Genomic DNA, 25,162 nt, shown 5'->3' with positions numbered 1-25,162 from the left:
CTCCTTTGTATGGAAAACCCTCTCACCCCAAATACGAGGCACTACGGGGTGAGGTGGGTTTTCCTCTTTATCGTCAAAGTTATGAAATGGAACTACCCAAAATAAAATACAAACTAAAATACAAACGTCCGAACCACTTATTACACACCATTCAGTTTTCACATATAAAAATAAAATTTTATCGAGGTTTGAAAGTCAAATTTCACCCAACTCACCCCATTTTACGGTAATAAGGTAAGACGAGGTAAGACTACCACTTGTTTGTCTTGCCCCGAGCAAAACAAACCATGTTAGTCTTATCCCACCTTACCTAACGCCATTAAATACGCATAATGTGTTGATCATTATTTTCCTATTTTTTGTCGGGTGAATTACTAACTAAACTCAAGATCAGTGAAAATGGGTACACTTCGCATAATAATATACATTCTAACTACATTGTCATAACTGTGACTGTTGACTATAATAAAGTGCATTGAGGTAAATTCGAAATCGGGATAATTCTGAAAATGGAAAATATAATTCACAGCACTTACGCTACTGCAACGGTTACCAAGGCGTCTTGTTTACTGTTGCTACAGTAAAAATGCTTCTAGTTTTGTAAATATTTGCCACTTTCAAAGTTACCCCGCTTTGGAAGTTACCCCAATGCACCTTATGGTGTTGAAAAAAATAAACATATAATATTACAATCATGTCTCATTAGGTATATAATAAGGATAAAGTTCAGAGATCTATTTCAATACATTAATCATCATTTTCAACTGATGTATGCGCTATAGCCTTTCCCCATTTAATTAATATTTTAAATTCACTGTACACATAATATAACATATTAATATAATAATTACATACACATTTAGTTCGTAAATACCCGTACATTTCATATTTTATTTATGTAAATATCAGTTCATATTTACAATGGATCCACATTTACTCGTAAAATTGATCTATTTGGCACCCAAATTGCCACTTATTATCTTATGTATTATTATTTTATCTTTTTTACACTATAGATATGTCAACATTTAGTAAATTCAGGTTTATTAACACTAGGTAAAACAATTCCACTACTTTCAGAATTTCGGAACCGATTGGGGTATTTTGAACTATTATCCAAATTGTATTTATCTCACAAAGGACATTTATGTAGGTACAAAACTAAAGAAACTAAAACCCGTAACTGAACTGTAATAATTAGATTAATTAGACATAGAACTTTTCCTGGCAAAAAAGAGTAATTGACAAAATGCGTTAGGGGTCATCCATTAATTACTTCACACGTTTAGGGGGAGGGAGGGGGTCAAGAAAATGTGACATATTGTGACATGGGGGAGGGGGGAGACATAAACTTTGTGACGTCACTTTAAATTCATCAGTAACCGAAAATTTATTTAAATTATTTTATTCGCTGTACATTTAAATAACAAGTTTTTAAAACGATAATCGTTTTTATTCGTATAATTTTCTTTCCTAAGCAGTTTTGGGTTATAAAATTACTAATATTTATATCGTCAAAAATATTTTGATAAAATATTAATAATACTTAGGTACTTACTTAATTCGATTTGGCGATTTCGTAGAAAAAATGTGACGTCACACTAGGGGGGATGGGTTTGCCAAATGTGACCAAGTGTGACAAAGAGGGGGGGAGGGGTCAAAAAACCTAGAAATTCGTGTGACGTAATTAATGGATGACCCCTTATTGGAAATCCTCGGTAATTTACAGCAAGTAGAAGTTACCTACATCTTTTATTTATTAATCTATGACCGACTAAACTTATTGATAATAATATTTATCGATATTTCATTTTCGCAAACACTCGTTTCTGCCAAGGAAAGTTCTGTTTGGTGATAACTGATAATCAACAGGTTGCATCCAAATATTTTACGTTATCCAATTATTGTAATAGGTAGTTGAAACATTTTCTTAAACCATATAAAATACTTTTTTAATACAGTTGCTCACAAAGTGCTACTTTACGTAGCTGTTTAGCGTGCGGAAAGTTGGTTATGTCGAACTAGTGCTTTTTACTTTTCCAATTTTTTTAAATTTATACTTGTTCCAATTCACGACTACTTATTGATGAGTGTTAATATTAGTTTCCTTTAAACGTCGTAATCAGCATAAAAACCTACTGTTAATGTAAGAATATGAAAAATATACATATTTCATATTTTAATACTTACCTCTTCATCATTATAACACGTTTATTTTTTAATATTGAATATTGAAAATTCCGTTCTTAATAAGGTGTCTGAATGGAACGGAATAGCTGCCAAACGCCCATAGATATAATATACTTAAAGACGACGTCTAAGCGAGCTGTCACTGTTACCACTTTTGTTTAGTGTACGATTAACAATGTTTTACTTATTTTTTCGCAACTGTATTAAAAAACGTCGTTCGATACACGTGCGGAAATGTCATTCTTCACTCGTCCCGAGTCTTCCCACTCGCCTGCGGCTCGTGGCAAGATATCTCGGTACTCGTGAAGTAATGACATACCTTCCGCACTAGCATCGAAATGTACTATTCCAGAAAACTTGTGGTTTAATTCCGCAGTTACACATGCGTGCGAACGACGAAGCTATAATACTAGCGACCGGACTGTTTTTTTTTAATTTTGTCATTTTCGCGTCATTTGACTTGTGTTGCCATTCGTTAAATGTGTAACGGGGGGGTTATAAATGATTTGGATAATTCTAAATAGCCGTGCATTTTTAACAAGTTATTCTAAAAGCAGGAAAATACTCGTGTGTAGATATTTTTCCACATCAACTTAAAACTAAGTTTTTTTTATCATATCTTACTATATTTACATTTATTTCTTTGAAAATATAAACTTTCTATGTATAAATAGCTCTTTAAACAATGTAGTGATCACAGGAAACGGTTCGAAGGCCAAGTAGGGTCTAAAAAGGTCTTATAGACTTACCATACTTAATAACTTAATAACTATTTAGTGACTGATAAATATACAAATATACAGGATGTCTTTTACATTGACCGAGACTACGAGGTGAAAATGTTGGTCTCACTAACTTTTTTACTATGGAGCAAAAACCGCAAAAAAAATAGCTTGTTGATACAGTTTCAATCAATTTTTCTATAAGTTAGTCAATTTTTTTTTCGATTTCTTGGTTGCTCAGTGACTTATAGTAACTAAGTTGTAATAAAAACCCATATTATCATTATCACCTAGCATAGTCTTGCTCAACCTTGAAAACCAATCCTGTATTGACGCGTCTTCTCTTGTCATAGGTATAATATTATTATAAGTGAATGTACGGCCGATGTCAACAACGTCGAAAGGTTTTTAATTATATTATTTCGGTGAACGAAATGCAAAACGTGTTAATAGATTTTGACGTTTTTCATTATATTATTTCGGTGAACGAAATGCAAAACGTGTTAATAGATTTTGACGTTTTTCATTATATTATTTCGGTGAACGAAATGCAAAACGTGTTGATAGATTTTGACGTTTTTCATTATATTATTTCGGTGAACGAAATGCAAAACGTGTTAATAGATTTTGACGTCGACCTATACCTATAAGTAGGTACACATATATTAATTAGTACAACATAGTTCTTATATATCTATCTTTACAATTGACGTAAAACGATGAATATCATTTTTATACATATTCACATTTTGTGTCGTATTGTCAGTAATGTTGTACTTTCACGTGTCATAATAGATTTTTAAAGTGGCAACCAGTGGCCTATTTTATAAAGCTACAAGTTACAATTTACAAGCGAAAGTCTCTTTCTAACCCTATGTGTTAGAACGAGACTTCCGCTTGTAAATTGTAACTTGTAGCTTTATAAAATAGGCCACAGAATGGAATTGAGTAAATGGACTAATTCTTGAAGACTTGCGACAAATTACTGTATTTTATTCTTGACACCATTGTATACTCGTATGTATATATTATGCGTGGTCAAATACTTTAAATAAAGCTTTTTTTTAGCCGCTCAGTTTAAGCAATATTAATTAATACAGTTTAAATCATATAATTGTTAATTATGTTTTTTTCCTAGCCTATTTGAGTGTCCCACTGCTGGGCAAAGGCCTCTCCCCTTAATTTCCACCAATTATATTTAAATTATTTAAAATAAAGTAGGTACCTAATACCTATATATCTATGTTTTTTTTAATTATTTAAAATAAGGTAGGTACCTATATATCTATGTTTTTAAAACAAATATAGCATTGATCAGTTTTATAAAGTATGTCACCCTTTTTATGTTTTTTGCTCAATTATTATATTAGTGAAATAATAAATCATTGCTAAATGACATGCCTAAGTAAAAACTGTGGGATTTTAAATAATGTTCTGATACATTTGGTCACTTCATTCGTTCAGGTATTATTATAGGAAACAATATGCACACTTAAAAAACAATAACATGCAAATTTTGGAAAAAAGGAAACCATTTACATTCGAAAATCCCATAAAGGGAAAGAGAGGTGGCAACGATTTGACACGTAACACATGTACTATGTACCAAAGACATATGTAACTACGTATAAGATGAATAAAATCTAAAGAAAAAACGTGCCTCGGAAATCAAGAAAAAGTCATTCTCGGATAGATGGCGCACACAACTTTGGCGTGACGACACCGTTTCATATTTAACAATTTTAACACATAGATATCAGTGAATGGACATTGATCAAAATGGTATAAAAATAATAAAATCATTTATCCATATATATATGCATTTTTTTGATAATTTTATACGTTTTCATTTTGAGTTTTAGTCGTGTGTCGATAGATGGCAGTAAATTTACTGTGACTACAAAATTTACTATGACAGGACCCCTCTATACTATCTATTCTCTTTGTATGTACCTACTAGCGGCTCTGTGAGCTGTAGACATGTAGACCTCGCGATAAGCTTAGAAATGTATAAGTGGAAAATAGGGTATATCGCCAGTAACTGGCCACTTTTAGTAACTCATCATCATCATCATTTCAGCCTATATACGTCCCACTGCTGGGCACAGGCCTCCTCTCATGCGCGAGAGGGCTTGGGCTATAGTCCCCACGCTAGCCCAATGCGGATTGGGGACTTCACATACACCTTTGAATTTCTTCGCAGATGTATGCAGGTTTCCTCACGATGTTTTCCTCCACCGAAAAGCTAGTGGTAAATATCAAAATAATTTCGTACATAAGTTCCGAAAAACTCATTGGTACGAGCCAGGATTTGAACCCGCGACCTCCGGATTGAAAATCGGACGTCATATCCACTCGGCTACCACCGCTCCTTTTAGTAACTGGCCACCCCAAATCAAAAAATAATTCTATTCACCTATAAATAGAATTCATTTTAATATAAGGTGGCCAGTTATTGAAAGCTGGCCAGTTATTGAAACCTTATACTAAAATGAATTAATAATTAATTTTTAGGGTTCCGTACCCAAAGGGTAAAACGGGACCCTATTACTAAGACTTCGCTGTCCGTCCGTAAGTCCGTCCGTCCGTCCGTCCGTCTGCCACCAGGCTGTATCTCACGAACCGTGATAGCTAGACAGTTGAAATTTTCACAGATGATGTATTTCTGTTGCCGCTATAACAACAAATACTAAAAACAGAATAAAATTAAGATTTAAATGGGGCTCCCATACAACAAACGTGATTTTTGACCAAAGCTAAGCAACGTCGGGAGTGGTCAGTACTTGGATGGGTGACCGTTTTTTTTTTTGCTTTTTTTTTTGTTTTTTTTTTTTTGCATTATGGTACGGAACCCTTCGTGCGCGAGTCCGACTCGCACTTGCCCGGTTTTTTTATAATTCATTTTTAGTTTAGGGCGGCCAGTTACTAAAAGTGGCCAGTTACTGGCGAACTACCCTACTTAGTTCATTGAGTCATTATGACAGTGAACTCACAATCGTCTTAAGCGCCACAGCCCCTATTGGTGCTTACGTCCTTTATGCCAATTTCCGCATTTTAAAAATATTCAAAAACTGGATCCACCAAAAAAAAAACAATTTAATCATAGAATCTGGTCACAAATTTCACGAGAAACGAGAGAGAGGAGATAATCCGGACATACGAAAGCATTGGCCAAGTTTAAAAATTCAAGGCCAAGAACCCGACTGTCGGGTACACTGTTCGTAGCGACTACGCGCTCCATACGGCGGAACTGTGGCTACGCGCTACGAGCGCAACTCGTAGCACTTAGTGGCATTGAACGTGTTAAAACGGAGACCAATCGTTTCGGTCAATCAGGGCCAGTACCTATACTTCGTTTTTTATAGCATTAGAAATAAGGTAAACAATCTTATTTATTTATTTAAACTTTATTGCACAAAATACAAATAAAATGTACAAATGGCGGACTTAATGCCTAAAGGCATTCTCTACCAGTCAACCATAGGGCTAAACAGAGATGTAATAAAAATGGTGCGAGAAGAAAAGTAAGAGAATTTAATTAGGGACTATTGCAAACAACTGAAAAACATAATAAACTACATATACAATACACAGATAAAAATAATAAAATATATACAATGAATATACTACTACATAATTCTCACATACATATTAATATATTAAGATGGATACTACTTACTCATACTCTTGTTTCAGCAGATGTTTATGCAGCATCCTCTTAAAAGCAAATTTGCTCGGGGTTGTCTTATGTTGAGAGGGAGTGAATTCCAGACACGACTCGCCTGGACAGCGAAGGAATTGGTCATGAAACCAGTATGGTGAGCAGGAACTGAAAGTTTGAGAATACGAGAGGTTCGCAGCTCACAGCCTGGGCGAGGGGTGTCAAACACGAACTTATTCATAAGATATTCAGGAGCAAAAGGCTCAAACATAATAGAAAATAGGGTACAAAGTATTCTAAGGCATCTACGGCGACGGATAGAGAGCCAATTGAGTTGGCGGCGGTAGAAGGAAATACAATCGTATTTACGCAGGCCAAAGATGAATCGTATGCCATTGTTGAGGAGATGTTCTAGTTTGTTAAGGGACTCTTGAGTGGCGTTCGTTGTACACACATCACCAAAATCAATAATTGGCAAAATCAACGCCTGTACCAACCTCTTTATCGTGCTAACTGGTAGGAAATTCTTAAACTTATAGAGAGATCTTAATGTTCCTGAAACTTTTCTGCTCACATCCGCCATATGGCCGCTCCAGGAAAAGGTTGAATCAAAAATTAACCCTAAATTTTTAACCTTTGTGCTCACAGGAATAATAGCCTCATCGAACAGCCTCAATCAGCAATCTTGATGTGTCTTTTAATTGAAAAACACATTTTAAAAATAAGTTACGGCAAATATGTAACAATTATGAATGTAATAATACGATCATTTATATTCTTCTGCTTTCATAAATAATAGTTTTTGATTTTTAAAAAGCGTTTTTCAATTAAAAGACATGTCAAGATCGCTTACCTTCTTGCCAGTTCTTTCTAATGCTAAAAAAACGAACTATAATAAGCATTAGAGATGCCCCGAATAGTGAATTTGGCCCAATACCGAATATTCGGCCCCTCACTCGGCCGAATACCGAATATTCGGCATCACATGCGAATATTTTGAGCAGAATTAATTAATGTAGACTCAATCAAACCAGATCCATGTTAAAAATAAAACATTTTGTACCTAATCAACAAATACTGAAAACGTGTCTTTGTATTCAACTACTTTCCAAGAATACATTTAAAATATTAAATATACCTAGTGTTTGGTTATTTTTTGTGTAATTTTTCTTTTTAGGTAGGTGCAATAGATATTCGGTGTTCGGCCGAATAGTAGGCAACATTGGGCCGAATACCGAATAGTTGCCGAATATTCGTGGCATCTCTAATAAGCATGTTTATGTCCTTGCAAAAGTTTTACCTAAAATACCCTGATCGGAAAAGCTTGGCAGAAAGTTAAGCCCCGATGGCCAAAGTACATTACCATAACGACGTTGAGTGTTAGCTGATTGCCCGGGTCTGGTCAGACCGAAATATCAAAGAAATAAAAACCGGTCAAGTGCGAGTCGGACTCTGCGAATATGGGCCCGATTCCGATTTTGAAATAGACATCTATTAGATATCTTTTAGACATCACCAAGATACGATAACGATATGTTTAAGATCTAACCTGTCAAATGTGACATTTGCGCGATTCTGGAGATAATCTTGAACGATTTCCACAGGATATGACTTAGAGATCCAATTCATATGTAATAGATATCTTACTCTATCTAACGTAAAAGTGACATTGGTTGCCCGAATTGCGCTGCAAAAGAGAACTAGTTGATATCTAAACTATAACGTATCTAGAATGGATCTAGTACGTGTCGTCGCTTGTGAATATCTTGAAGTTCGAATACGGCAGTATGTCCGCGTTTTGGACTGTAGCTATGAAGTTATTTAGTGGGTTTGCGTTTGAACCGTGATAGGTGCGAACATTTAGACAGGTATGCGAAAAGATTTCTGGCTCTACATGCGCGTGGTTTTAATGTCATGTAGAACGCCTGCTGGAACCCGTTCAGGTGCAACAATAAACACCCATGAACCGATCTCAGCAGGCATTGGTACTATTGTAGAAAAACCGGTCTAGTGCGAGTCGGACTCGCGTTCCAAGGGTTCCGTACATTACCCAATTTTTAACAATGTATTTTTTTTATGTAGAACGTGAATTAAATGTCTTTAAAAAACCCGTAGGGGTCGGATCAAAAACTAATTAATTAAGTCCGACTCTCGCTTGACTGCTCATTTCTAATAGGTTTTCCTGTCATCTATAGGTATTAAGGAACTATTTTGTGTATTTTTTTCAAAATTTTAGACCCAGTAGTTCGGAGATAAAGGGGGGGGGGGGTGGAAATGGTCGGACAGACAGACAGACGCACGAGTGATCCTATAAGGGTTCCGTTGTTTTTCTACGTGAAAATTGCGCAATTTTGAAAATTTTTCAAAGGCATATCACTTGCGATGAGGTCGGTATAGACCCGGCTCTAAAGCATTGGCAATTACTTAAAAGGGCCCTTCGGAAAGTAGAAGTCGGATCTTGGGCCCCAAATGGGCTAAAAGTTACAATAATCATTCATTATATAGTTACTTGTTTATAATCATTCAGTCTATATAGTTACTTGTTGTGGTTTCAAATTTGACTAAGTAGTTGCCCAAAAATAAGTAATAGGTTAAAAAAAAATTGGAATAGTTTTCTTACTTACCTTTACAAAATGTAATTAAAAATTAAAACTAAATACAATACTTTAACTGAAACTAAATGTATTATTTACAAAATATTATCCTTTGGGTTTGAAAAAAGTAAAAAACTAAATTGTCAACTTATTTTTGAGTCACCTTGTACTGTCGCCATCAGGGGCCCATTTCTGGAACGATATTAGACTAATATTATTAGTCCACGAAATGTCAAATCGTATGTGTTGCCATGACAACACACTAATAATATTAGACTAATATTGTTAGAGAAATGGGCCCCAGATATATCGGAGCGGCCAAGAATTGAATAGACCTGCGGGCTCAGCACGGTTCCATTTTTATCGACTATCACTATGCGCGTCCCTTTCGCACTTACAGACTTGTTAGAACGTGACAGGCATGGTGACAAGGGATAAAAACGCGACCGTGCTAAGCCGCCTGATCAGTACGGATATGGTGGTCGTTCTTGTCTACGTGACAGCATGATAAAACGATGTCCGTCACTTTCTATCGCACGGTGTTAAACAGTGACAGTTATTTTATCACGTGGATAAAGATGGATAAAGCTATCCATAATACGCCGGCTGGGTCCCATTTCTCGAACGCTATTAGTCTAATATTATTAGTGTGTTGTCATGGCAACCCATACGATTTGACAACTCGTGGACTAATAATATTAATCTAATATCATCCGAGAAATGGGCCCCTAATGGACCGATAAAATTAATACAAATTTGTCATCTACCCTATTGCGCACTTAGTACCTATCACAGCCAAGCATATAAAATTAAGCGCTTCTAGTAATGAGACTAGAGTTTTCTGGTACTGAGTGAATGGTATCAAATGAATGGGAATTGCAGTTCCGATCCAGACGACTCCCGGAAGTGACCTACTTCGGCTTCCGGTCGGAACTGATAATGCTGAAATTATACGCCTGCGAAATGTTTATTGAATGTATGAGTCGTGCCAATTGTACCTTCAGTAGGCTCATAAAGGATGACTCACGCTAGACCGGGCCGGGGCCGGGCGGGGCTTCCGGCGCTTCGTTTTCTATGGAAAGCACCACGTGATTACCGATCAGCTGTCAAGAAAATGACATGTCGGACGCCTCGGCCCGGGCCCGGCCCGGTCTAGCGTGAGGCATCTTTTAAGCTTCATAAATACCTATATACGTGATTATCCCGTTATCAATGTTGCAGTTCATTGAAAACAAGGGTTGGCATGAAATACATAACTTCGCCTTAATTAGCATTAAATCATAATTGCGCTTAAAATTGGATCACGGGATTTATGGGTGTACCTATTCGACTTTTAAAGCAGACCACTGACTAACAGTCCGCCGGACGATATCGGCCGGTCAGTTGTTCGGAACTGTACAATTTTTGTTCTAACTGACAGGGCGATATCGTCCGGCGGCCTGTTAGTCGGTGGTCTGCTTTAGGATTTGGAGTAAGTTAATTAAATAAGGAATGAAAATGATACTTCATTTTCATGATAAGAAAAAATGCTAAGGCGAAGTTGGGGACGGGACGGTTAGCAAAGACGTTTCGGGGAGAGCGCTACCAGGCGTGGCTCACTCCGCGATTTCGTCGCTTTGCTACAGTACGGTTACCATCAGTTTGTCACTGACGTAAACGCCGTCGAGAACGTAATTTACTTTCTATACATCTCGCTCGCACTCGCATATTAGTGCAAACGGGATGTATAGAAAGTAAATTACGTTCTCGACGGCGTTTGTGTCAGTGAGAAACTGATGGTAACCGTACAGGTAGCTAAAAGTACATCCGATCGGCCCCAATTTTGGGGTTTGCCATAAGCCGCGCGTGGCGCTGTCGCCACCTAGCGGCCATATCTGTGCTGATCGTAACAGACGCGTTTTGTTAGAGAGTGAGTCTTCTGTAACTAGTACTATTATTTATTCTGTGGCGCTACCTCGATTTTCACGCAAAATAAGGTATGTAATTAAAAATAAATAAATAAAAATAAATATTAGGGGACATCTTACACAGATCAAACCTAGCCCCAAACTAAGCAAAGCTTGTACTATGGGTACTAGGCGACGATATACATACTTGTATAGATAAATACATACTTATATACATAGAAAACAACCATGACTCAGGAACAAATATTAGTGTTCATCACACAAATAAATGCCCTTACTGGGATTCGAACCCAGGACCATCGGCTTAGCAGACAGGGTCACTATCCACTAGGCCAGACCGGTCGTCAAAACCGGTCGTCGGTTGGTAGACGATTTACGGAAAATACACAGTAAAAATAACTATACTAACGGCGTAATTCTGATTTTAATAAACGTCAAAAATTAGATCAAAAGCGACGTTTTTGTTTGAAGAAACGTCAATTTTGACACTGACAGATTCTATCCATATCGTATCGACATCTAATTTTTGACGTTTATTAAAATTAGAATCAGACTGTATGATTGTAACAAATATAATCTCTCTTGTTATTTAAATAATACCTGTTTTAAAATAACTTCAAAGCTGAAAATTAAGTGTAAATAAAGTTATAAATAAACCGAGAGCTATTCTCGGAAGGCCAAGGACTCGTTTATTGCTCGGAAAGATCTAGCATTCTAGAACATGCAGAATATTTCAAGAATTCCAATTATATAAGCCATTCACAAAACATTGCCTTACGGCCCGATTCGAACTTTAAGATACATCAATCAATAGATCTAGAAACGATATGGATTATTATGTATCAGAAAGAAAATACACGGAGTAGAATGCCGGTTTAAAAAAAAAGTCGTTTATAATAATAAAATATTTTCGTGGAGATGTAACTAATATACGTACCTAATGCTGCTGCTATTTAATTAATGAATGTTGGTCGTTAGCAATAAAGGTATTGTATTATCATATATTAAACAAAGATGTCGCCAAATGAAATATTTGTGATATATCTATTATTGTAGGTTTAATACTGCCGAGTCCTGGCTAGTACACAACAGTTACCACATTACCGCAAATACTCGTACCTCAATACGCGATTGACATTTATACCAAGCCAATAATGTAATACATAGATGATTGATTTCATCGAAATGCCGTTTACAAATTCATAATTGAAATTCCGATCTAAACATAACTTATTAAGGGACGTCCATTAATTTAATTTAATTTATTTCGTCACACAAAATATCGATTATAAAAGTCCGAATGGCGCTCCTTCATATACAAAACCTTCGAAATACATAAATAAATACTTTCATTCACTCATTCGATCCGTTCATTGGTTAATCCACCAGTACATTACAGGTGCTTGTACAATATATGAACATGTCCTTATTTTAAATACCAATTTAAATGCAGCCGGATATCCGGGAATAGTCTCCTGGGAACCATTAATGTTAATTACAAACTTATAGCTGCCAATGCAATCCGGTCGAACATTCATGAGCGATTCATTTTAAATGAGTACGTTCTGTGAAGTACTTTATTCTTTCAAGACTGGATTGGACAGTTAGCAATAGTAGCTGGGGTCCGACCAAAGTTTCGGTTTCAGTTCGGCATGAATAACATATTTCGGCCAAAGGTTTAGTTTCGGCCAAAAAAAACTGCCGAGACTTCCGGCCGCGTTAACATTTGTATTTTCGGTTCTGTCTGACCGAGGTTTCGGTTTCAGCATGGTTCGGCATAAAAATCAAGTTTCGGCCAGAACAAACCTGTTTCGGTGTCGGCAAAAATCCGGTTTTGGTCGGACACTAATAGTAGTGCATGTAACGACGCGCTAAAAGTACTGCCACCCGAATAGCTTTTAAATTAGTCTTTTTAATCAGTGGTAGGTACTTAGATATTTTTGAAGTGTAGTCACTAGGGTGTATTTTTCCGCCCACATTCATTAAACGCTATTTAAAGACACGAAAGGGGATGAACTATTTCTAGCGAGGCCAGGGTCAAGTGTAAAACCCTAGGACATTCTGTATTGCTTAGAGAAATTGTATCTCCATAAAGCTTGGATTAGAAATATTTTCTTTTACATTTTATTTAAATCAAATCAAATCAAAAAAATAGTTTCTTGATACAGTGAAACTTAATTTAATTTTGTGCTTTTGGTTTGTATCTTATGAATCGAAGCGCTGGAATGGAAGTGGCCTAGCGGTAAGAGCGTGCGACTTTCAATCCGGAGGTCGCGGGTTCAAACCCCGGCTCGTATTAATGAGTTTTTCGGAACTTATGTACGAAATATCATTTGATATTTACCAGTTGCTTTTCGGCGAAGGAAAACACCGTGATGAGACCGGACTAATCCCAATAAGGCCTAGTTTCCCCTCTGGGTTGGAAGGACAGATGGCAGTCAGCATTTTCGTAAAAACTAGTGCCTACGTCAAATCATGGGATTAGTTGTCAAGCGGACCGCAGGCTCCCAGGAGCCGTGGCAAATGCCGGGATAACGCAAGGAAGAAAAGGTTTGTATCTTATGTGGGGCCACAGCTCTTGAACATTGTAGGCATGTGGTTTGGGTCAAATCCTGCAAGCTGATTTACGGCCTATATATAATTGGTCAAACCAAATTGTCAGTAAATAAGAACAAAAAAACTATACTCATTATTTTCTTTTGGGTGCTAGTACTAGTGTAAGACAAAGATAGTAATGATTCTCTCTGTCTATGTTTGAAATGAGACAGTCCTTTGACAAAATATACTCGTACTCATTCATTAAGTGGTGTTTAATGCGAATTCATTTTGTTACTAAACGTTAGTAGCAAATATGAAATCGCAATAAATACTTATCAATTCAGCAAAGCTAAATAAAGTCGTATTTCCTTACTAGTCTCACAGGAGCTTCGTCTTTTTAGGCATAATTGTGTGACTGAACAAAGTCGTATGCCCATACCAGGAGACTTACCATGATGTCCTTATTGCGATTCTGTTTAGGACCTAAACTGAATTGCTAAAGGACGGAGTTATGCGACTTATATAGCTCCGTCCCTTAGCAATTCAGTTTAGGGCCTTAACAGAATCGCAATAAGGACATCATGGTAAGGTCCCAGTTTGATAGTGACTTACACCATTTTAGACAGTTGAGTATTCATCGTTCACTAACAGCTTAGGGTGATTTGTAGCGTTTCGTAATGAGGATCGTGGATAAATGGGGCGTTTACAACCTATTTGCAAAAAGGTTTTAGCTAAGTATATGGATAACGGATTTTCTCTGAGGGCAGCAGGTAGGGGTTATAAAACACGTCACATTGGTACTTATTGAAAAAGTTTTGATCAATTTATTTATTTATCGTATGGAATTACGGTTACTGGATTTAAATTTAATATTAATCTAGAGATTGAGGTTGGCACTCTTCAGATTCTCGATGGCCCTTTCAGTGTTCGCTAGATGAGGTTTGAGTAAATATACTATTGAAAATTGTGATACAGAGTATGACTAAATTTTTTCTCTGCAGGGTGGAAAAAGAAATAAATGCAATCTTCTACAATTAATAGGGAACTGACAACCGTTTGGTTTCCAATGTCGAAGGAAAGAATTAAGAGACATTTGACGAGACTGATTAAAAAAAAAACATTAGCCAAATAAATAAAATGTAAATACATTAAAAAAATATATTCTATACCTACTGAATATAAGTTACCTTTTTTAACATTAAATTAAATAGAAGGTTAATAACGAAGTTTAAAAGAATTATCTATTATAATAAACGAATTAAACTTTGACCCGGAAGAATTTTCGCACCTGCAGATTTCAATAACCCTTGGAGTACGAAAATGTCATGTACGTCCAAATGTTGCCACTTTTGACCTACTTATTTAAATGTTGGTTTTATTAAATAGTTGACTTTTATTCTTAGAGTTAAACCAAGAAAAGTCTGCAGAGATTTTGACAGCACACGCAGTGCAGGTGTTATTTTAAACGTCAATCTTCTATGACGAAATTATGACGTATAAATAACACTGGCCTGCGTGACGCGTGTGCCGTCAAAATCTCTGCAGACTTTTATTGATCTAACTCTAGCTTATTGGGGTCTGATCTATAATTTCTCTTTGGTAAATAGTACATCGCAACTAATATTTCTACTACAGACGATTAAGAATGAAGACGTTTCAAATAACGAAGATAAATACCCTCATTAAATTCTTCTTCTTCATCTTCATCCCTCAGACCCTCATTAAATTAAATAAAAAAAAATGAAAATAACTTTTTCTTTTCGATAATAAATGGTCATGTTGTCTGAGATTAAAACCATTGTCATTTATTGCCACATCAAAAAATCTATTTGTGTCAAATCATTTTCTACCATCACAAATCACAATTTCACATGTCCAATAAATCGCTACGTTTTATTACAAAAATAGCATTTCAATAGTCACAAATCTGAATCACGCCATCCATACTTAAAGTACACATCTTTTTCAACTGCCTCATCGAAAACACCTACATTATTTATTGGAATATCCTACACACATTTCTCAACTTAATGCCTGAAGCTTAACGTTCCTTTTCCTTGTAAATAGACGTTTATATCTCGTTTAAAGGAAATAGTATGCTACGGCCTTGGCCTAGAGTGTAAGTCTCGTTACAGGGTTTTTAAGACAAACGACACTTAACCTTGTCTCTCGACGCTAAAGTCCTTATTTGTTTAGACAAATAAATGGCAACAGCTTGAAGGTAAAAGGAGAAAACTTACAATTTCACAGTGACAATCTTGATTTTTGTCTTTTGTATCTTAGGTCCTCAGCACACGAGGCGTAGGCGTAAGCGTCGCGCAAACGTGGCGTAGTATGCGCGTAGAACGAGAGCCTGACAGCCGTATTCTAACAATGAGATATGTCAAATACAAATACGTTTCTTCAAACAAAAACGTCACTTTTGACACTTGTTTGACACTGACATATCCAATCCATATCGTTTTAATATCTAGTATTTGACGTATCTCATTGTTCGAATACGGCTAAGAGCACGTACAATCTCAAACAAGTCCGCACACGAAGCGTAGTAATAGCCTAGCGTATGAGATCTCTGTCGTCATTACGACAGGCGTAAGCGTGAAGAACTTGTATGCAAACAACTCTCACGCTTACGCGACGCTTGGGGTCCAGAACTCTACGCTTCTCGTAACACGCCAGGCTTACGCGACGCACACGCCACGCTTACGCAACGCTCACGCCTACGCCTCGTGTCTTACTGCCGTATTCGAACTTCAAGATATTCACAAGAGACGACACGTACTAGATCCATTCTAGATACGTTATAGTTTAGATATCAACTAGTTCTCTTTTGCAGCGCAATTCGGGCAACCAATGTCAAGATATCTATTAGATGTGAATTGGATCTCTAAGTCATATCCTGTGGAAATCGTTCAACCGTATCTCCAGAATCGCTCAAATGTCAAATTCATTTCTTAAACATATCGTTATCGTATCTTGGTGATGTCTAATAGATGTCTATTTCAAAATCCGAATCGGGCCATTAGTTTCCCTAGTCTCATGAGGGGCGAAGTCATCATTCGAAACGATTCATTCGATTTGAGTAATAAGAGAAAGTGACAAGTGTGAATAGGACGATTTCAAACAAATGCCGTGTGAAGTTAAGGATGTCGACAAGTCCTGATTAAATGCAAAAGATGCCTTAAATGTGTTGATAATTGTCAAACGGATCACAACCTTCCATTTCACTCATATCGTTTTACGATATGATAAAACTGTAACCATCACGGTTAAAATAATTAAGGATGACTAACGATAGACCGGGCCTTGCCTGGGCCGAGGCGTACGACATGTCATTTGCTATGACGGCTGATCGATCACGTTCACACGATCACGTGATGCTTTCCTTAGAAAACGACGCGCCGGAAGCTCCAGCCCGGTCTAGCGTGAGTCAAACTTCACTCATTGTAGTTCTTCCCGTGTCAAAAAACTACTACACTCTGCGTTATTCCAATAATTTTCTATGGTTTATTTCTCGCATGGTGTGAAATAATTTACATACAGTCAACATCCCTAATATCCCTATTGGAAAACCATAAAATGAATCACAACCTCTGCAGTTACACTTTATAGTCCTCAAATCGCACTCGGGGGATCGGGTGAGGAGGATTCGACACAGTTTCGCACTTAGACGTCTGATGACGTTTGGATTGATGGTACAACCTTTATTACTTACGCCTTAATGTTGTTAATTCTAGCCTGGAGGCCAATTCAAACACATTTTAACATCAAAATGATATCTAAATAATGTCATTTTGTTACTAAAGGTGGGATCGGACGGTTCACTCGAATGAATGTTCACTTGAGTGAATTATTCATATTTCTTTCTGATTATTTCACTAATGAATTAATTTTTCACTTTTGGTTCATTTTGTGTTCACACGTGTCACTTTGAGTGAATGTGAATAATGAAACACGAAAATGGACTCAAAATGAACCGTCTGATTTCACCTTAAATGGTTTTTGTATCTAAATGGTGTCCACGTGGGTCTCGCTCGTGCCCAATACATGTACCTACGGAAAAGTATACATACGAGCGAAATGTACGCGCAAATAATAACTAAATGACATCAATTTGAAATGCAAGTATGAATTGGCCTCCAGAACTCAACAATGCCTAGCTAACATGCCAGTCGGTTACGCTCCGTAGCGAACGAAACGCAACTGTAACTCTCGCACTAATATGGTTGTTTTAGCGCAAGCGATTGTCACCTTGGCTGGTTGGCTAGGCACCCGGATCAGCTGAGATGGACTTGACACAGTTGATCATGAATGTTTGATGATGCACTGTAGTGACTGTAGGTATAACCCTTATGACCTTCACTATAAGGTTGATATTTAATTTGACTTATCCGGAAATGACAATGAAACCAGAGAAATCTCAACACGTCCGTAGACTTGGCTCAGTTATTCATATGGATGTATGAAGACTTTTAAATGTTAAAACCATCCTTATTGCTTACACTTTAAGATTGCTAATCGCACTCATCTGGCCTAGACCATGCGGGCACGGCCTTCAACAGGTCAGCTGATGTAGACTTCACATAGTTTTGATACAACCTTTATTCCCTACACTATAAGGTTGTTAATCGCACTCATCTGGCCTGGTAGATGACACAGGCACGGCCCTCAACAGATGAGCTGAAGTTGACTTGACATAGTTCTTCGTATGAATGTCTGAAGACTTTGGAGTCTTAAAACCATCCTTATTGCTTACACTTTAAGGTTGTTAATCGCACTCATTTGGCCTAGAAGATCACGCAGGCACAGCCCTCAACAGATCAGCTGAAGTTGACTTGACACAGTTCTTCGTATGAATGTCTGAAACCATCCTTATTGCCTACACTTTAAGGTTACTAATCGCACTCATCTGGCCTAGATGATGACGCGGGCACGGCCCTCAACAGATCAGCTGAAGTTGACTTGACGCAGTTGTTCATATGGATGTCTGAGGACACGTTGGAGTGGTGGTGCTCGCGGCGCCGCGGACAGCAGTGGCGGTGGGGCATGTCACCACATAGTGATCTGGGGACAATCGGGACATGTTAAATGACGTTGAAACCCTTGGTTATTGGAGTCCAGTCTTCAAGGAACTGTTATAAAGAGAGTCAGAGAATCTCGCGAGATCTTAAGAGCCCATCAACGTGCACACTAGCGCCACTGCTAAATAATCGTGATTATTTAAATTTAACCAAAGATATTTAAAAAAAGGGGGCCGCTACGTACTGTATTTTGTATTTAAGTACCTTTTGAATACATCAAACTAGTTTTTATGTTGCTGGATTCGTCGATCTATGAACTCAAAACAAAAACGGCCGTTTTAACTTTCGACGCATAGATTGACGAATCTAGCAACATTAAAACTAGTTTGATGTATTCAAAAGGTACTTAATACAAAATACAGTACGTAGCGGCCCCCTTTTTTAAATAGGTACCTATCGTTAATTTTAATAATCACAATTATTTAGCAGTGGCGCTAGTGTGCACGTTGATGGGCTCTTAAAGTATGTCAGTAATATACTAGTATGTGTGTCTGAATACACTGAATACATGAATTTTGTTGAAAGAATAAGAGCGTGTGCAGACATTTTTTAACACCTGACTGTACACAGCTTTCAAACTTTATGTGCCATATGAAAGTTTTTCATATAAACGTATTCGCAAAACATAGGTAGGCCAAACTTGTTGCTTCACATTGAGAGGAACAAAAGAGAGTTGGAGCATAGCAATATTAGGCGAATAACACCGAAAATAGGGAGGAAAATAATGGGCGGTTTTTTATTTTTATTTATTTTCGTCAGAATTCTATACATTATCAAACTGCACAACGGGACTTAATCGCGTATTTAAGTTTTAAGATTTACCTCCGACGTTTCGAGGACGGCGTTGTCCCCGTGGTCTCGGAGAAGACTGGCTCAAGTTGACATCAACATCTTCTAGCCGCGCGAGTTTTTCGAACTACCCGCACTTGGTCTTGTTTATCAGTTTGAACGTTTTGCGCACTAGGGATGTCACTCTGTCGACACACAACACTAACGATATTCGATTTATCGACTGTCGATATTCGTTTCCGCTTACATTTACTAATGACTGGATTCCATGTGGATGAGATCTTAAAACCCTCGTCCCGATTAAAATTGCAATGTTTTTTGATTTCAATGGCTTCCCGCACTTTTCTACTGTAGAAATGGCGATCCGTGGAGAGGATTTTAGGGTTATGCACGGATCGCCATTTCTACAGTAGAAAAGTGCGGGAAGCCATTGAAATCAAAAAACATTGCAATTTTAATCGGGACGAGGGTTTTAAGATCTCATCCACATGGAATCCAGTCATTAGTAAATGTAAGCGGAAACGAATATCGACAGTCGATAAATCGAATATCGTTAGTGTTGTGTGTCGACAGAGTGACATCCCTAGTGCGCAAAACGTTCAAACTGATAAACAAGACCAAGTGCGGGTAGTTCGAAAAACTCGCGCGGCTAGAAGATGTTGATGTCAACTTGAGCCAGTCTTCTCCGAGACCACGGGGACAACGCCGTCCTCGAAACGTCGGAGGTAAATCTTAAAACTTAAATACGCGATTAAGTCCCGTTGTGCAGTTTGATAATGTTTAATAATCGTGAAAGTTTAAATCAGAGAATTCTATACAGTTTCGTAAACGTATGGTATTTTCGTAACTTAGCATTGTCCTTGTCCAGAACGAGGATGCTCTACAAACCTATAAAATTTTATTAAAATCTGATAAGAATGATGAATATAAATAAAATAATAATAATAATAATTTAGTAGACAGGAACCTCACGCCGCTCTCCTTGGCAAACGAGAACTGGCGCAAACCTGTGGTACTAAGTACTGCGGATCGCAAGGCGGCATGGGAGAGTAAGGTGCTACACGGGCGGTTCTACAAGGCCCTCACGGGACCCGATGTGGACCTGCTCGCGTCGGTGAACTGGTTACGATTCGGGGACCTCTTCGGAGAAACCGAGGGTTTTGCCTGTGTAATTGCGGACGAAGTGATGATGACGAACAACTATCGGAAATATATCCTGAAGGACGGTACGGTCGACATTTGTCGGGCATGCCGCCGTCCCGGAGAGTCACTCAGGCATATCATTTCCGGTTGTTCTCATCTTGCTAACGGCGAGTACTTGCACAGACATAATCTCGTAGCCAGAATTATTCACCAGCAACTTGCTCTTCTATATGGCCTTGTGGACCGCGAAGTACCGTACTACAAGTACTTACCTGCGCCTGTTCTCGAGAATGGTCGTGCCACGCTCTATTGGGATCGATCTATCATCACAGACAGGACTATTGTAGCCAATAAGCCTGACATTGTGATAATAGATCGATCGCAACGTCGGGCCGTGCTCGTTGACATCACCATCCCCCATGATGAGAATCTCGTGAAGGCCGAGAAGGACAAGTCCAGTAAGTACCTAGACTTGGCTCACGAGATAACCGCCATGTGGGATGTTGATTCGACGATCATTGTCCCGATAGTCGTTTCAGTGAACGGTCTAATAGCGAAGAGTCTCGACCAACATCTTGAGAGACTCTCGCTAGGTGGTTGGATCAAGGGTCAGATGCAGAAGGCGGTGATCTTGGACACGGCGCGGATAGTCCGCCGGTTCCTCTCTCTGCAGCCCTGACCACCGGTAGCTTGGGCCTTGCCCCGCTGCTGGCGGCACCCTAGGTTAGGTTTTTTATAATGTGTTTATATGTATTTTTTATTGTTTTGTAAGTGTTTTTATATTTTACTTTTATATTCATATTATAAATAACCTAACTTAAGAGGAGAAATAAATAAGGAGAATATTAATTTGAAGGCCGAGAAGGACAAGTCCAGTAAGTACCTAGACTTGGCTCACGAGATAACCGCCATGTGGGATGTTGATTCGACGATCATTGTCCCGATAGTCGTTTCAGTGAACGGTCTAATAGCGAAGAGTGTCGACCAACATCTTGAGAGACTCTCGCTAGGTGGTTGGATCAAGGGTCAGATGCAGAAGGCGGTGATCTTGGACACGGCGCGGATAGTACGTCGGTTCCTCTCTCTGCAGCCCTGACCACCGGTAGCTTGGGCCTTGCCCCGCTGCTATCGGCCTACTAGGTTAGGTTTTTTATAATGTGTTTATATGTATTTTTATTGTTTTGTAAGTGTTTTTATATTTTACTTTTATATTCATATCATAAAAACCCTAGCCTAAGAAGAATGATGAATAAAGAGAATATAATAATATCAGCCTATATACGGGCCACTGCTGGGCACAGGCTTCCACTCATGCGCGAGAGAGCTTGGTCTGTAGTCCCCACGTTAGCCCAATGCGGATTGGGAATTTCACATCATCATCATCATCATCATCATCATCATCATCATCATCATCATCATCATCATCATCATCATCATCATCATATCAGCCAGAGGACGTCCACTGCTGGACATAGGCCTCCCCCAAAGAGGACTTCACATACACCTTTGAATTTCTTCGCATATGTATGCAGTTTCCTCACGATGTTTCCCTTCACCGAAAAGCTAGTGGTAAATATCAAATGATATTTCGTACATACATAAGTTCCGAAAAACTCATTGGTACGATCCAATGAATATAAAAACCACAACAAAAAGCCCCCTTCAAACTGTTCTTCTTCCGTCAAAATCGCGTGTATTTTCTACTTTAATATTTTTATTTGTACGGCTATACACGGAAACAACTGATGTTGGAGCGGTTCCTCAAAACACAATTTCGTTTTAATATTCTCCTAAAACCGAAGACAAATTGAAGAAAGCAATATCGCTTCCTATCGATATTATCTCTATCGGATCTTATAGACTAAGAGCTCGCCTCGAAAAATGGTACATGATAATAATTTAACAACGAAACCGATCTAGTTTGTTTGCTGTAGGTACTATACTAGACTAATGTATAAAATAGAAGCAGAGATTTTGATATTTTTATAGATTAAATTAGGTTTACCGAAACACAACTAAGCATGTAATAATAGTATTAAGCAAACGCGGATTGGACCGCGCGATCTCGCAAACGCCAAAGGTTTCCAATAGTGGCATGCATGTAAAAATTGTATTAAAATTTAAAGTAAATATATAAACTAAAAAAAAAAACTTTTTACTAGATCTGAGCGTCTGGCAGCTGTTCATAGGTAGAGGTCAGAATGACAGGCAAGTAAATCTTTTCTGTTGGAAAAAAGGAATGCATAAGTAGGTACGAGAAAAGCCCCGAAGTTGTTTTATTCATAGAAGGCCGGTCCTATATTTTATCATTAGAATAAACAACAAATCGCATTATTGCGGAAACAAAAATCGTTTCCCCAAACAGAAACGTATAGCAATATTATATTCGAATTAATACTAAACTAAACCTAGAACTCTAAAATTTGTACTCTTCAAGTGGTATACTCGTATTATGAATTATATTATTATTTTGTAACAACTTGTTTTTACCACGGTGCAATAAACGATTATGATTATGATTATCGGACCTCCACAGATGAATAGCTTTCAAGAACTTTCCAGGAAACGATAATAGGTATAGCAAACTATTTCGCTGCTCTCGAAATCGTGAACCATTTTCTGAGGTTAGCTCTCCGTCCATATCGTATCTTAATCCTTTGAAGGCCTAAGCGGTTGACGGTTCCCTGCAAATCCTTTTATGTCCCTTTATTTCCTTTTACGAGACTGTAAATGTCAGGGAATTGGGTAATCCTGACTGTAACAGGCTGTTGAGGCTGTTGTTTACGATTACGTTTGGCTGTTATGATAGAATACTTTTGATGTAAGTACCTAATCGCTGTTTTAATGCTCGTTTTTTGTGTTTTTTAGAGAATATTTTAGGGTTTATATCATTTTACTAACTTTCTTATGCACGGGACCTTCCCCGGGCCTCAAACTATCTCCATACGAAATTTCATCTAAATTGATTCAGCGGTTTAAGGATGACTGACGCCAGACCGGGACCGGGACCGGGCCGGAGCTTCCGGCGCTTAGTTTTCTATGGAAAGCACCATGTGATCACCGATCGCCGTCATAGAAAATGACATGCCGGACGCCTCGGCCCGGGCACGGCCCTGTCTAGCGTGAGTCCTTAAGGAGCGGGAATAAGGACCTGGAAGTGGGTTAGGCACCGTCCGCCTCGAGACTACACCATGTTGACTGCAGTAGTATATTGCAGCGCGACATTCCTGTCGACTGCATCGATGTTGCTGCCCGGATTTATGATATTTGCGGCAGCAATGCAGTCTGCAATACTGCTGCAGTAATACTGGTGTATCCGAACGTTACCCTTATCGGCATGACATTGGATGCTCATATTGAGAACAGGAGTTACAGCAGGAATAACATTTCTGGATGACATAATGGAAACTAAAGGTGACAGTCCATTTCCAACGACAGCTGCACTACTGTTGCGACGTTACTGTCATTAATTGTCTTGTCATTCATTTTAAGAGGCCCACTGATTAACAGTCCGCCGGACGGTATCGGCCTGTCAGTTAGAACAAAATTTTGACAGTTCCGAACAACTGACAGGCCGATACCGTCCGGCGGACTGTTAATCAGTGGGCCCCTTTACGGTTATTGACAATAACATCGACGTATCGGAGCTCGGAGCAGTAGTACGAGTAGAGCTGCGGTCAGAAATGGAATGTTACCTTAAGGGCCACCCCTAGCGTCTCCGTCTACTCTCTCTACTCAACTCTATGGCTGCTGCTCGACGCAACCGCAACTACGCAGCGACACCATTTTCCATAGCGCTGACTAGACACCAAAGATCAAAAGACGCTAGTGTGGGGTCTTTAAGACTAATGAGTAGGTAAACACATTGGGTGGGGACTGACCTACAGCAAGAGTCCAGCGTCTTGCGGAACGCGGCGCGGAAGTCGCGGTTGAAGTACGCGTAGATGAGCGGGTTCAGCGCAGAGTTGAAGTAGCCCACCCAGAACATGCCCGCCACTACGGCTGGTGGGGAGGGGCACGCTGGACCGCAGAGCGCTGTTATTAAGTACCTGTTGAAGAACAATCATTATTAAAACTGACTAACACCCACCACCGCGACCTAAGCCCTCTGTATACCCGCAAATAGATTGGATAACCCCACTGCGCATCGTGTGACCGCATCTTCAAAAGAAAGTCTGGTTTTGCGAGCCACATTAGAGCTTTACATAATCCGGACAAAATCTCCATCAAGAGATGGAGTCGCCATTGCCGGATAAGGAGATGATGACTACCGCGGTGTATCGGTTTACTCTGTAGTGACTACCTACGAAATTGATGAATTTGGGTTCCAATCCGGAGGTGGTAAATGGTGATACTGGTGATTGATAGCTTTTGGATAAATTTACATCATAACTTAATGGAACTTGAGGCCACGTATTATATAATAAGTATATCTTTTTATTTCGATGTTTATTTAATTTAGTAATTTCTCAGCTGATAGGGAAGACGATAACTGCTCGATACAGGCCATACCAGAGTTTCTTACATCTTGTTGGAC

The 25,162-nt window shown here is 38.5% G+C and overlaps 1 protein-coding gene and 1 long non-coding RNA gene across 2 annotated transcripts in view; both read right to left on the bottom strand.

Annotated features, from left to right (window-relative positions):
* LOC134801190 (uncharacterized) overlaps nt 1-25,162 on the bottom strand; it is a 438,628-nt gene that overhangs the window by 210,469 nt on the left and 202,997 nt on the right. The window lies entirely within an intron of this gene.
* Nucleotides 18,249-25,162, bottom strand: part of LOC134801137 (octopamine receptor beta-1R-like) — a 60,329-nt gene continuing 53,415 nt past the window's right edge. Inside the window, exons 3-4 of the mRNA XM_063773676.1 lie at nt 24,507-24,674; nt 18,249-18,676 (exon numbers count right to left, since the gene is read on the bottom strand). Coding sequence (XP_063629746.1) covers nt 18,508-18,676; nt 24,507-24,674 — 337 coding nt within the window. The 3' untranslated portion in view covers nt 18,249-18,507. The remainder of the gene's footprint in view (nt 18,677-24,506; nt 24,675-25,162) is intronic.

Source organism: Cydia splendana, chromosome 21 (genome assembly GCF_910591565.1).
Source record: "Cydia splendana chromosome 21, ilCydSple1.2, whole genome shotgun sequence".
Lineage (NCBI taxonomy): Eukaryota > Metazoa > Arthropoda > Insecta > Lepidoptera > Tortricidae > Cydia > Cydia splendana.
This window is presented reverse-complemented; position numbering and strand designations above follow the sequence as displayed.